This window comes from Pagrus pagrus (genome assembly GCF_965226575.1).
Source record: "Pagrus pagrus genome assembly, chromosome: 22".
Lineage (NCBI taxonomy): Eukaryota > Metazoa > Chordata > Actinopteri > Spariformes > Sparidae > Pagrus > Pagrus pagrus.
Window position 1 is genome coordinate 19,051,723 of NC_140204.1, and position 14,844 is coordinate 19,066,566.

At 43.0% G+C, this 14,844-nt stretch overlaps 1 protein-coding gene across 2 annotated transcripts in view; it reads left to right on the plus strand.

Annotated features, from left to right (window-relative positions):
• Nucleotides 1-14,632, plus strand: part of kirrel1a (kirre like nephrin family adhesion molecule 1a) — a 34,858-nt gene extending 20,226 nt beyond the window's left edge. The window contains exons 3-15 of one of the 2 annotated variants that reach the window (XM_084344358.1): nt 462-611; nt 694-851; nt 977-1,127; nt 1,485-1,590; nt 1,867-2,015; nt 2,212-2,339; nt 3,976-4,102; nt 4,408-4,508; nt 6,119-6,335; nt 7,172-7,279; nt 7,547-7,674; nt 7,957-8,070; nt 11,962-14,632. In XM_084344358.1, the coding sequence (XP_084200484.1) occupies nt 462-611; nt 694-851; nt 977-1,127; nt 1,485-1,590; nt 1,867-2,015; nt 2,212-2,339; nt 3,976-4,102; nt 4,408-4,508; nt 6,119-6,335; nt 7,172-7,279; nt 7,547-7,674; nt 7,957-8,070; nt 11,962-12,684 (2,360 nt within the window). In that variant the 3' untranslated portion in view covers nt 12,685-14,632. The remainder of the gene's footprint in view (nt 1-461; nt 612-693; nt 852-976; nt 1,128-1,484; nt 1,591-1,866; nt 2,016-2,211; nt 2,340-3,975; nt 4,103-4,407; nt 4,509-6,118; nt 6,336-7,171; nt 7,280-7,546; nt 7,675-7,956; nt 8,071-11,961) is intronic. The other variant, XM_084344359.1, reaches the window with a different exon arrangement.
• The last annotated feature ends 212 nt before the right edge of the window (nt 14,633-14,844 follow it).

Consider the following 14,844-nt stretch of genomic DNA (forward strand, 5'->3'; position numbering starts at 1 on the left):
GAGGGAGCAAAGACTGAATGTAGCTCATTTTTGTTGCCATCTGTGTAACTTTATATTGTTATCAGATCAAGGCCGTCACTTGAAGCTGAGCTCAGATGAAAAATTGTGTTTTTTAAATGGTCTTTAACATTTGTGATTTTAGGCAAAGGGGATCGTAGTAGATTGAAGTCAGAGTAGCCAATTATGACGGTAAAACAAGTACAAAATGGCACATCAAAATGAATTTAATCTCATTTGTTAGTTAACATTTTTTTTAAAGTTATCGTGCTTTTAATTAAACGATGGAGACAAAATTGGTCATTCAAAAATCCCCAGTGAAAATGACACTGTATCATATAGTGTGACCTTTGACGGTGAAAAGCCACACAAATCAGAAACAAAAGTCATCATAAAGGCTGAAATCATGGTTATGGTTAATTATTTAACTCTAAATCTACCATGTCTGTGTCTGTGTGTCCCAGCCTGGCCCAGGTACCGCGTGCTGCGTGTGCAGGAGTTGGGCCAGTACAACCTGGAGATCCTGTCAGCTGATCTGTCTGATGACTCCCTGTACGAGTGCCAGGCCCCTGATGCCGCCCTGAGATCCAGAAGGGCCAAACTCACCGTCCTCAGTACGTTTGTGTGCCAGTGGACATGTGGATAGAAAGAGTGTGAGATGTTATGTGTTTCTGACGGTCTCCTCTCCCGCTCCAGTCCCCCCTGATGACCCAGTGATCGATGGGGGTCCGGAGGTGTTGCTGAATGCGGGGGAGTCCTACAACTTGAGCTGCGTGTCTCGAGGGGCTAAACCACCTTCTATGATCGAGTGGCTTAAAGATGGTCTGCCTGTGGAGGGCGCCGCCAGCACCACTGTGAGTCTAAAATAGAGACCGCATTCACCAAGACAGACATTCAATATGTGTTTTTGCAGTTTCAGTATTTCATCTGTGTTGTAAATCTTTCATCAATCCATCAACTCTCTGCCTTCCATCATCAGGAGGTGCTTCCAGACAGGAAGAGGGTGACCACACGGAGCTACCTGCCAATCGCGCCCGTCGACAGCGACACTGGGAGGAACTACAGCTGTGTGGCCACCAACCTGGCTGTTCCCACGGGCAAAAGCACAACCGTCACCCTCAACGTACACCGTAAGCATTTCAATGACACTATGAGGACGGCTGATTTTATCTTAAGAAGTATGATTTTCGTTACACAAAAACAGTGAGGAAAACACGAGATATATTACATTACAATTACATTTTTTATCACAATGTATAACTAATACCCTTCTTTTTACTATGAATAGAAAATTAATTACTAAAAGTTATAAGCTGTAAAAAGCAACCTGGCATCATATCTCTGAACATTAAGCATCTGCCTGCAGTTTTATTGCTATTATTAAGTAGTGCATGGAAGCCATTTTGCATCTGACTGTCCTCCAGATTGCAGCATGTATTGGATGGAGTAAGGCCGTTGTTATGTGAGTCTCTCTCTGTATCTTACAGATCCACCGACAGTGACCTTGTCCATTGAGCCTCGCTCTGTCCTGGAGGGGGACAGAGTCACCTTCACCTGCCAGGCTCATGCCAACCCTCCTATTATGGGCTACAGGTCTGTATCCACATACGAGCACATTGTCCTTTTTCACTGGGCCTCTTAAAGTAGCAGGTATTGCAGAGATTCTTAGAAGGATTTTTGCTGAAAATGTCCAAGGTCTCAAACTGTGTTTCTGTATTTTGCTCTGAAATGAGCGTCTATTCCTAAATAAAGTGGAGTATCTCAGAAAAACAAGACATTTTAATATTGTGGTTTCCAGTTCTGGCACGTATTCTTCCAGGGTGTGTTTACATTTTTAATTGTTTATAACTTAGTGTGCTATAACCCTAGGTGGGCGAAGGGTGGCGTGGTGCTGCAGGGTGCCAGGGAGAGTGTGTTCACCACCAAGGCCGACCACTCCTTCTTCACCGAGCCTGTCTCCTGTCTGGTTTTCAACGCTGTGGGAAAGACCAACGTCAGCATCCTGGTGGACGTGCACTGTGAGTCACACAACACTCATCTCACCTTTTTTCAGTCGCTTGTGGCCCACTTCACTCACTACAGTCTGGAGTCAGAGGGATAAAACACACCATTGTTGTGTTTCTTCTCCCTATGAGTAGCTTCTCCCCTTTTTGTCCTATTGCATTATTACTCAGGCACAACAAAGAACATCTCTCTGTGTTTCTGTGTCTCCAGTCGGTCCAATTCTGTTGGTGGAGCCGCAGCCAAAAACGGTAGACGTCGACTCTGATGTCACCCTCAACTGCAAATGGGCGGGAAACCCTCCACTAACACTCACCTGGTTCAAAAAGGGTTCAAACATGGTAAGATGCCAAGAGCCCACACCTACAACATTTCTCTGCTTTTGTATTCACAGAAAGCAGCCTGTCATTCAAGGGCATTATCTTGTCTGTCGACCTAAATGTCCTTCTTCTCTTCTTCCTCGTCATGACGTCTATCTTGCGATTTCACTTTTTTCATTCTTCTCTTCTCTTCTCTTCTCTTCTCTTCTCTTCTCTTCTCTTCTCTTCTATTATATTATATTATATTATAACTAAAGGTTAGTTTAAGTTTAATAAGTTTCAATTACTGTGCTTTAGTCATGTAGTCCTCCTAAATGTAAATGTTGCAGCAGAAACAGAGGGCAATACAATGTCTGGTAGCCATATTTCATACAATTTTAAGATTTTTAGTCTTTATTAGACTGGGAAATACACTTATTTGCTCCTTTGCAGAGAATTAGATGAGAAGATTGATACTACTCTCATGTGTATAGAGTAAAAATAAAGCTACAGCCAGCATCCCGTTAGGACAGCTTAGTACAAAGGCTAAAACAGCGAGCACGACTCGGCCCAAAACTAATAAAATCAGCCTACCAGCAACACTTATGTTCACCAGCATTAATATTTATTTAACTTGGTCAATCCAAACAGTAGAAATGACATGACAGGGGTTTGTGTGTTCATTCGCTTCAGCTAGTATTCGGATGTTGTTACCATCGCACAGAACCCCAGACTAGCTGCTTCCAGTCTTTATGCTCGGGTAAGCTTTGTGTCTGCTGGCTCTTAGAGACTATTATCACTGAAGTCCCAACAAGAAAACAAATAAGCTTATTTCACAAAATGTCAAACTTTTCCATTAACCACAGAGTTCAGTTTACTTTTAGTTCTTTCTGGTCAGCTTAACCATCACTTCTTTGTCTACTATGTCTCAATGCTCTTTAATAGTTTCGATTTAACTCAATTCTTATTTTATACACATTTAATTATTTATTTTCTTTAAGTTTTTCAATTTATCTGCACTTATTTTGTCCTTGTGCGGCTATAACACCCAAATCTCCCCTCTGGGGCTCCACTAAAGGATTATCTTATCTTCTCTGCTGTGTGTAGCTAAATACATGGCTAGTAGGAGTGTAAACATTCATATTTTTGCTTTGACCCCTGGCTGTTTGGCTGGCAAACAGTCTGTTCATGTTAGCTGCTCTGACTCTCATACAGCCACAGAGTACAGACCAGGACAGTTACTGCACATGAAATCTGCCATAGCAAACTATGGACTGAGTCTGCTACACCTACATCAATATAATCAGCCTTGCTCAGGTATTTCTCTCTCTCTAGGTGGTTACATATTTAGCCATAATTTTTACACAGCTAATTTGTCAGTGGATGTGGTTGCTAGGCAACTGCAAAACCTTTGTGATGGGTTAAAAGCGGATGTGCAAGTTTGCATTGTTAGCCAGTGAGGGTCAGAGTAGTGGAACACATATGCTCAAATAAGAACAGACATGCAAATTTACAACACAATATATTAAAATAATGAAGCACGCAGGTCGAGGTGCAATAGTTCATTAGCCTCTCCTCTACTTGTGTTCATGTGGGCTTTTATTTTGTTTATCCCCTCCTGCTGTTGAGCAGATTTGCCTTGTTTATATTTGTGTCCTTTTTATTCACTCCCCCACAGGTTCTGAGTAACAGCAACCAGCTGTATCTGAAGTCGGTGAGCCAAGCGGATGCCGGCCAGTACGTATGTAAGGCCATCGTCCCACGGATTGGAGTAGGAGAGACTGAGGTCACACTCACCGTCAACGGTCAGAAAACATCCACACAATTTAATGTATCACTGCTTGTAGCTGAATAACTTGTACTTTCTAAAAGGTCAGCTTGTCAGTAATTGAAAAAAAAAAAGTTCTATGTTGAAAGTGGTGGCCATTTATTTTTAAAATCATACAATCCTCTTGAACAGGCCTGGTAAGGTCAATGACTTTATAAAAAAAAAAAAAGTAAAAGGACCAGGCTTTAATATGTTCTTTGCAGTTTGTGGTGTTTAAAGTGTTATTTCTTTCATTTCTCTTTCACACGCACTCATGTATCCTCTCATTTCTGGCCACTGCAGGTCCTCCCATCATCTCCAGTGACCCCGTCCAGTATGCAGTGAGAGGGGAGAGAGGAGAGGTGAAATGCTACATAGCCAGCACACCTCCTCCAGATAAGATCGTAAGTCAAACAAAAAGAAAATGTGAATACAAAACAGTGCTATGAAGCCACGACGGAAATGTCTAAATCTTAGCGCAGTGTTAAATTATTGAGAAACAGGTTAAACAAGAAAAAGCTTTGGCCACAAAGAGCACAAGTTTGTACCTTTTTGTCTGACAGGGATTTGTATTTTACTGTTACTGTACGCTCCTTTTCCTAAATGGCTCCACTCCTGCACGGTAAATGCTTTCAGGCGCTGTCCCCTTTTCTTTTTGAGTGGTGACTCACCCTTCAACTCTCCCAGAATTTTCCTCCATCCCATCACATAAACAAACCAACACTAACACTAAGCCGGTCCGCTTTTAGCTCCTGCGTCAGAAATCAGCCTGGATGCTCTCTCCACTCGGCTGTATCACAGAGACGCAGTAGTAGTAGTTCCTCCGCTCCCCGGCCTCTGTGACTGATCCATCCTGACTTGCGGTGCGCGCTCCTAATGCAAGTGGCGGAGGATGGGACAGAAAAAGATTTATAAAATATAAAGGACTGGAGAGGAACAGTTGTCCCAGTAAACGCCACAGCCAGGAGATTATCCTCCTCTAGAATAAGTGGGCAGATTATGGGAACATGTGGGCTTATGCATAATTAACTCGCCTTAGTACTGTACTTCAATGTTGAATAATACAGTTGCTTTTAGTGGCTTTAAAGTTGGAGAATGTGCAAGATTCGCGCCAGCTCAGTCACCCCCACCCACCTCCACTTCAGCCTACAGCAACATACAAACTGTTGCTGGTTTAGCAAGTCGTGCAATGTGTGTGTTTACATGCAAGTGTGTAAATGTCTCTGCTCTATTTCTCCAGTATGTGCTCAAGTTATAGATATATATTGCATTAGGTATATATGGCAAATAATGTCTTTTCTCTAAATACCATGTCAACGAACCTCGAATCAGATGTGTTGTTGTTCTTTTTTATCCTTTATTGTACGTTTTTGGTTGCTTAGGTTTAGGAAACTTTTCTTACGTCATGTACATAATGTAAGTTCACTCCTCTATTGACTTTTGGCTTCATGTTGGACAAACCTAGCGGTCTCCTGGGTTTTAAGTCCTGTTTTTCCTTTAACCACTAGTCCACCCCGACCTCTTCCCAATTCAGACTTGTCGCTCTCACTGTAAAACTATTTCACCTGACTTCCTCCATTGCTGCTGTAATAATGACTATGGCCACTAGAGGTCGCTGTCGAACAATAAACGTAAATATGGATCATCATAAGCAGCTTGCACAGTGGACCTATACAGCCATTTTAAGCTTAGCATAAAGATTGTAACCACAGTTAACAGGGCTCTCTAGGAGTGATATCTATTGTTTATTTGACCTAAACAAAAACTGAAATGTAAAAAGAATCTGTTAATACATGTTGTGGTTTTACAGGTAGCTAGTTAGCTTCAGAGGTTCTTGTAGGTGCATTTTGTTAGCTTGGAACAGAGCCATGCTAGCTGTTTACCCCTGCTAAGCAAAGCCAACTGGCTTTTAACTGTTGCTTCATATTTAGAATATAAACGGGACTGTCCAGATGCAGTACAACACATATACTTATACTATTATCTGATATATTTGGCCTTCTGTGTGCTGCAGGTGTGGGCGTGGAAGGAGAATGTGTGGGAGAAGGAGAAGGGGACGCTGCTAGAGAGGTACACGGTGGAGCAGAGCAAACCGTCAGCTGAGGGCGGCGGCGTCCTCTCCACCCTCACCATCAACAACGTGATGGAGTCGGATTTCCTGTCCACCTACAACTGCACGGCCTGGAACTCGTTCGGCCCCGGCACCATGATCATCTCGCTGGAGGAGACCGGTGCGTTATATTAATTTATCATTTTAAGTTACATTTGACAGGGACAGAGTGCAGTGGTTTCATCAGGATAACAGGAAAGCAGAAAACAATGGATTTTTAGTTTGGAAAATGCTCCAAATTAGTTATCACACCATTTCTATATATAAGAAAAGATATTACTAGTCACTAGATTTTAGTGCCTCTTTGTGTGTCTCTTTAAAGAGCCCAGTCTGCTCTGATTGGTCAGTTTTCATAAGCCCGAGCCCCCATGTTTCCGTATCAGCTCTGCCATTGTTTTTGCAACCCCAGTTATGCTGAGGGTGGTGACTGTATAATTGTGCCATCACAGCCTCACAGAAGATCTGACGGCTCGTTGAAGGCACAGTTTCTAAATACAGGCTCTGTGCATTTCTCTGTGGATTGAGCGTTTTGATACTTTCACAGTATTTCTAGCACCATGACCTGTTCTGTAATAAATCTCACTTTCCACAATGTGGAAACTTAAAATAAATGGGGAGAAACTCTCAAACCTGAGACTCTTTCATTATTCATGCTCATTTATCAGTAAATGAAGTGATGTGTTGTGCTTTGGGACACAGAAAAGATACAATTTACCTGGAAAACCATGAATAGTCAAAACCAGAATTTTATGTTGACAAACGGATGTCTCAGTATAACTGTAAATAGGGCCACTCTTGCGTAATGTAGGTCCATAAGATGTATTTGTTACATTAAAATCTTGATTTTACAGATGTGACAGACATTTGAATCCTCTCTCTCTCTCTCTCTCTCTCTCTCTCTCTCTCTCTCTCTCTCTCTCTGTCTCTCTGTTTGTCTCCCTCGCCCCCTCATTTCAGAGGAAGTCCCAGTGGGGATAATAGCTGGTGGGACGGTGGGCTCTACCATCCTCCTATTCATCTTTCTGCTGGTCCTCGTTCTTATCTTCTACCGGCAGCGCAAAGGCAGTGAGTCATACTCTTCTTATGCTTAACACATACAGTACAAAGACCCGATCTGCATGTACACTAGAAGTTGTCATGCTTTCTCGAGGATTATGGTGTAAATGCTCGTCAATAGACCAAAAGACTTGCAACAATCTGAAGAAAATCAAACACCTACAGCTTCCTCTCCACCGTATGGATGTAGGTCCCCTCTGAACTTGCCCCTCCAGCTCATGAAAACACAGATTCGCGTGTCCAGCTGTATTCAACCTTTCCATGTTTTGCTTCCAGGTCGGCGCGGGGTCACCCTGGGTAAGCCCGACATCAAGGTGGAGACGATAAACAAGGAGACCCACAGCTTAGAGGAGGACTCTGGCAGCGTGTCCACAGCTTCGCGCATGGTCAAGGCCATGTACTCGGTGAGCAGCAGCGGGATATGTGTGCTTGGGCCGGATACTGTTTACACAGCCTGTAGTCATAGAAAAAACCACTGATTAACTCAGTAACCTCTCCCTACGCCACACTGTACCTTTTTTGACTAAAAACAAACTATGTGCTTTCCCCTGTAACTGCTCCTTTTAACACTTTTAATTCCATTTTCTCTTTTCCTGTCATACTCTGTTGCCTCCTTCCCTCTTTCTGTTTTGTTACGGCACCTTCTCTCCTCCTTTTTGTTTTTGTTTTGTTGTTTGACGGTTTAGTTTCTCCCCTCTGTGTCCTTCTCTCCTTCCAATCAGCCCTTTAAGGATGACATAGAGCTCAAGTCTGACCTCCGCAGCGACACCCTGGACACTCGTCAGGAGTATGACCTAAAGGTGAGTTCACACAGAGACACGTGCGAATATCAAATCAAGGAGCAGATTGTCTTCAACATGTAAACAAATCAACCTTTTTTCCTTCTAAAAGACTCAAAAATGACAAAGCACAGAGAAGGGTTACAGTCACTTGTGTTGAAATAGGTGGAGGACACAGATATATCGAATATTAAGCCAAAATCAACAAACCATTGATAATAAAACAATGCCAAAGTCAGAGGGAGGTCTTGTGGAGTTCATTTTGGAGCAAGGTTTCATTCTAATTATACCTCAAAGGGCTGCAAATATCCTAATCGTTACTGACATGGTGACTCTGAGTGATGACTTTCATCCAATGATGTACAGTGTTTCTTCTCCAATGAAGTGATGTCACCCAGGATGACACTGAGAGTACAGAGTATTTATTTTTTTTAGTTTTATACTATAAATGAAGCGATCATTCATTAATGTATAATCCCACCTGACCATTGATTGATCTAAAAATGTTCCTTTGCCTTTTTTTCATTTTATTTAAGGAGAAAACTAATCGTACTACCAGTACAAAAGACTTAATTTAAAATTTTGTAAATGAAAGTGTTTTAATATGTTCCAAAAGGTCAAATTCCATTCGAAAAAATCCAAAAGATCATTTTACATTTTCATTTTGAACCCTCTAGAGCAGGGCTGCCAGGTTTGATTTGGCCCACCAGATGTTTTTTCGTTAAAAAAAACCCAAAAACAAATAAAAATGCAGTTGATGCTGTTTGTTTTTTGTGAGGTAAAATGCTCTTTAAATATGCAGGATCCCTAATAATAAATGATTTATTATAATCTGAGCATGGTGGGCAGGGTGACACTTGGTACAAGAACTCATTTCTTTTGTCTTAAACACAAGAGAGAAACCAATTAATAAAATGAATCACCAGAATTTTCTTTTTCTCCTTTCCCTCTCTGGGCTTCCACACGGTACCATTTTGCATCTTAACACAATAGATGCATGCTTTTGGCCCGTCGTCCACCAATAACTTTCAGATTTGGCATGCACAATGGGAAATGTTTGGGCATCATGTGCATCTGAAGTCCCCAGAAGAAGACAAAGAAAAGGGATATTAACTATTTGAGCAACTAAGCCCCAGTCCATCTAAACTGGATAACAAAGTGGTGCTTGGAGGACCAGTGGAGTTAACAGGCTGCTTCTTTAATTCACATTTTCTCTTCAAACATTGTTTTGTTGTGCCGCTGTACATATGATGAACTCATTAATTATCCATTAAACATCCACAGTTCACACAATTGTCAATGGAACATTTTAAAGCTGAATTGTTGGTGATGAAAGTAGCATTAAATAGTTTCAGCAGCTGTTACACCTTTGTTTTTGAGCGTAATTTTATGCAGTAACTATTATCTTCTTACAGCGTATAAGAGCATAGGGAAAGAAGCTGCTGCTTATCCAACTGTTGTTAGCCAGAAAATGTGACTTATTTGACTTACAGATACGACTACAGTCCAGTTAAAACAACTCCACCTCTGCGTCAGTACAAAACCTCCTCTCAGTGCAGCTGTCTCGAGCCTCAAGAAAATCTAGACCTCCTTCTGTCCTCTAGTTTTCCTCATTCAACTGTATATTAGGTTTGTGTTGATGCTTTTTTGGCATCAGCTGCTCTTCTCCTCTGAGCAACATGTTGGCTGTTAAAAGGAAAGAGAAACAAAGCATTAAAGTCATTTTTCACGCCAGGCTTTCATTTGCTAACAATCAACAAAACCATCAAGTTCACCGTCTGCTTCAGCACAGATGTGTTCTGCCTCATGCGCTGGTTTCTTGGAGGCCTTCTAAACTCATTGTTAGTGTTGCACTCAATATCTGTGGGAATATTGGAATAGGATATTTAAGACAAAGGCAGTGCAGTCGGCCGTTCTTTAATTGCCGGAGCTCCTTTGGTCTTCTCTGCCCCGCACTCTCAGTCCAACTGCGAGGCTTCTCTGATTACTTAGGAAGCTGGCTCACTCATCTTGAACATATTCAAAGACAGAAGAGAGAAAAAAAAAGACAACTCAAATTGGAAAGAATTTTTAAAGCGATAGAGGATGTTTAGGCGTACCCTGCCCCTTCAGCTGGCATGAATGATTTATACATTTTGACACCGTGGGGCTGGGTTTAGGTGATGAATGCATTTTCACGCGTAAAGCTGCCAAAATGTTCTGCTGATACTCCCCCCCATGAATATTTTGTGAGGGCAAACACACCACCCCTCTAGCTGGAGTGCTGCCTTGGATCACTTTGAAGAAACACAGACATGAATCCACCCCAGGAGGTGGTTAGATCACCCCGACAACAGCCTCAGCCAGACTGTTTTTTTCCCCCTCCCTGCTGCCTGAAGCGCCAAAGCAGTGAAACGGAGTTGGTCGGGGGGAGAAGTACGGATACGTGAGAGACAATGAGATGGCAGAATCATGTCAGAAATGATAGCAGAGCATCATTAGAGCAGTCGGCAGGGGGTGTAGTGAACAGGGAGAGCATCCTCTCTTCACCCAGGCAATCTGGGATCATCGCTGCATGCTGGCAGGGATCCACTCTGCTGGAGATGCCTGGAGTAAATTTATGAGCTTAAACTCTCGACGGCTTTGAGGGAAAAAAGGACAACTGGGTTTTTTTCTGATTTTTCTTGTTAACCTGGTCAAAAAAAAGAAAAAATGAAAGCTGTGCTCTCAGTTCTGTACCAGAAAATGTCATATTTTAAAGCAGGTTTCGAGGATGTTGTGTGCCCGTACTGGAAATGTGATAGGACACTGAAGTTGTACCAAAAGTTCTGTATGCATACCAAAAAATATTTTAATGATGCTCTGTCATTGGATCGTTTTATTATATTGGGCAGTGGCATTTCAATGCTGTTTGATTGAAAGACACAAGTCTTGTTTTATTATATGTTTAGTACAATAATTTCTTGCATATTCACCACAAAAACGTTATACTATGAAAATCGGTATGTAGTTTATATTATTAATGTGTAGTATAAAATTAGGATACAGTTGATTGACACTCAACCTAGGGGTCCATTTCTAGGGGTCGCCAGATGGTTTGGTTTTACATTACATTGCTTGCACTGGTGACATAATTTGCTTAAAACATATTTTACTGAGGGTGTTTGTGTGCACAGGATTGAACACACACACACACACACACACACAAAAAACACTCCTTATTTTTCATTTTGGCACTTTCAAGATTTTGTGAGGAAAAGTCCCAGAGCTTTTCTGAGGGGTTGGGACTCGAGAAAGGTTGAGAACCGCTGGATGAGAGCCAAACGTTTCATCGCTGGTGTGAATGTTTTTAGCAGTTTTAGAGGAAGACAACACAAGTGCAATTTGGAATACATGTTCTGTGTGGGTTCAGAGAGGAGGGGGAAAGTTTTAACACAACAAATCTTGTGAGACCGGTGGAATATTAAATCATCCATCCTTGCTCACTGTATCTCAGCCTTTCGTAGCCTCAGGTGTACATTAACTACAAGTTAGCGATAACGGCTGAATAGAATCCATTTTCGCGCATCACTAATAATTTTAGAGGGTGCTCTGGGATGCCGGTCTGTTCTGCATATCTTGATCCGCATAGATTTCTGAAAAGAGACTAAGACCTTGATCTCCAGCAGCTGAGTCACACAAAAAGACGGCAAACTGCTCTCACAGCACAATCTTAATGAAACTGAACCTGGATGCTGAACAGCTCGAAACACACAGTTCACCCCGACCTCTGATCGTCTACAAGAAAGAATTTCTCTTTCGGGATCAAGAAGGAACATAACATTATTATTATAGAATCTATATCTTTTGCAAAATAATTTTCACAATCACCCTCATTGTTTCATTTCTTAATGCTTACTCTGTGTTTTGTTTTCTCTACGCTTCCCTCCTCAGGACCCCACCAATGGCTACTACAATGTGCGAGCCTCCACCCACGATGAAGGCCGCCCTGCATCCCGCTCCACCATGCACTACTCTGACTACCGCTCCCCGACTGGAACACCAGGGGGAGCTGCATCTATCAGCAGCAGTGCCGGCGGCTCAGGAGCTACGGCCAGCGGAGGAGCACCCGGTCCTCCTGGCCCCCTCACTTCCCCTGGCCGCCCCCAGGCCTGCTACGACCCCCGGCCCCCCTCCAGACTGTCCCACATCAGCTACGCCCAGTTCAACACCTTCACCCGTGGGGGCCAGAGCCAGCAGCCCCCGGCTAACCCCGCCCCCGTGGCCAGCGACTTCCCAGGGGACTGCAGCCTCCTGGACTCCACTTCCCAGCTGGCCTACGATAACTACGGATACCCCTCGCATTACCAGACCTACCGCATGGGTTTCGCCCCGTCCAGCCTGGCCCCCTTGGAGGCCGGCCCATCCTATGAAATGTATGGGGTGGGATCCGGGGTGGGTCCCGGGGTGGGTCCCGGGGTGGGACCCGGGGTGGGACCCGGGGTGGGATCTGGGGTTGGGAGCCCTGTGGTCGGTGTGGGTCCTGGGGGTCCTGCTCCCTCGGGATCAGAGACTGGACTGGGGAAGTACGGCAGCTCCACTCGCTTCTCCTACACCTCGCAACACTCTGACTACTCCCACAGCCGACACACACAGAGGATGCAGACTCACGTGTGAGACAGAGAGACGCATAAACACCTCACAGTCTTAGCAGAGCATGAGGACGCATCTTATAAATAGTGTCACACCTAAAAACACACACACAATCATAGATTTACACACACATTTTCACACAGTAACACGACCTACTGAACACAAACACACAAAAAAAACATCACACACACACATACACACACCCATGCACAGAATCAGAAGACCATGCCCATGAGACGGGGAGGGTATGAGAAACACAGAGGCACGGAGAGAGCGAAATAGACGAGTGGAACAGAAGGAGTTTTAGTGAGACAGGGAAGGGAAATTCCACACAATTTTGAATTCCCTCACTCCCAATGTGTTTGTATATCTGAGCTCTGAAAGAGCGGACGGCGCAAGTCACAATCAAGACTGGGAAAGAGAGCAAGAACCAGAGAGAGGACGAGAGATCACAGATCTTTGGAGCCCTATAGCTTTTGCTATGAACTGACTTTGTAAATGATGAGAGAGAACGTCTTAAGACTGTCAAATATGGTACACCCTGATCTGGAGAAACCTCAACCAGTGGAAGTCATTTCTGGCCGCCATTTTTAAACATTTTTTTTCTTTTGCTTCATCATTGAATTCGACCACTGTCTTAATCAATGACCATAGAGCACATATATATAGTATCCCATAAAGCCCTTCTGTACAGTGGTACATGCCATCATGCCTGTTAGGCAGCGTGGGGGGGGAGTGTGTTGGGGCTGGGGCGGGGTCGGGAGGGTTGTCATCATTTTGCACTGCATCTACAGTATTCATGCTTAGACGTCCCTTATCTATATCTGTGTAATGTCTTCTTTTTATTTGCACACCAGACTAGAGCTTTGTATTCTATTTTTTAACATTACAGAATTATTTTTGTCAATGTAAAACATGTAATGTGTATGTATGGACCAAAAGTTTGAACGTGAGCGCACATAACTTGGGAGTTTGCCTGGGCGATTCCACTGAGAAAGAGTGAAGAGTTGTGCCAACAGCAGGAGCCTGAATTCAGGACGTATTTCACACAAGAAGGGTTTATCAGTGTATAAAAGAAACCTAGTGCCAAGTGTTCATGTTGTTCTTCACCTTAGACCATGTATATGCAGTAGAAGCTCCTTCTATTGGTGACTGTTGCTTTATAAACCAGGCTCGGGGCCTTGAGTCATTCCCAGACATTTTCGTAGGCTGGAGACTTTTTCTCTGAGCTCTTAACTACAAGCCTGGTGCAGACAGAGAGAAAAACACAGATGTTGGGTTTAGAACTGAGTGGCCTTATAGGGGAACATGTCGTACATTTCCATTTTGAATCATTCCTCATCGTCTGTCTGCCAAAAACGGCCAGAGGAGAATGTGTATGGAGAGGTTCAATGAAGGCTTGTCCACAATATTGACATGTAGTAGTGTGTGACTGCGAGTGCGTGGGCGTGCGAGTGTGTGTGCGAGAGAGAGAGTTCAAGAGGGAGTGTGTGGGCGTTTGCGCGCACATCGATTTGTACAGTGTGTTTGTATAGACGTGTGAATGACTGCGTGTGTATGGGAAGCATACTGTAAACACGCAGCGCCCGGCTCGAGTGTGCGCGCGGCTGTTGTATGCATGTCAGTGGGTGAGTGTGTGAGTGAGTGCGTGCGTGCGTGCATGTCTGTGTCTAAGTGTGCGAGTGTGTGTGTTTCAGTATATGTCCATATCATTTCTCTCACAATCCTGTTACAGTACTTTTATACCTCTGGTAGGACTGTATCCTGTATTATTGTGTCTTTGAATTTAGAAAAATCCAATGTTTATCTTATTGTACTGTTCTTCGTAGCAGAGAAAACTGTTCAAAAGATGTACAACGAACATTATCAAACTCTCATTTTTTAATTTCATTATCTTCAATATTTTTTAAAAATGGTATGTAATTATTTTTCCACAGTATTACATAAATAAAAGCACTGTTTTTTATATAAAGCAGACTGTGTTTTCTTTGGGTGGATAGATTAAAGTGGACATGTTCATTGTTTTGACATTTGGGGACTTATATGACACGTGAGTAATTTTAAGAATAATATTTTTAAATATATATTTAATATCATACGTCAGTTGATTTTACCCATGTTTCTTCATGACAAAGTGCAGCGTGGGGTCTAGATAGAAAGCAATACAAACTGGTGACAGGTATA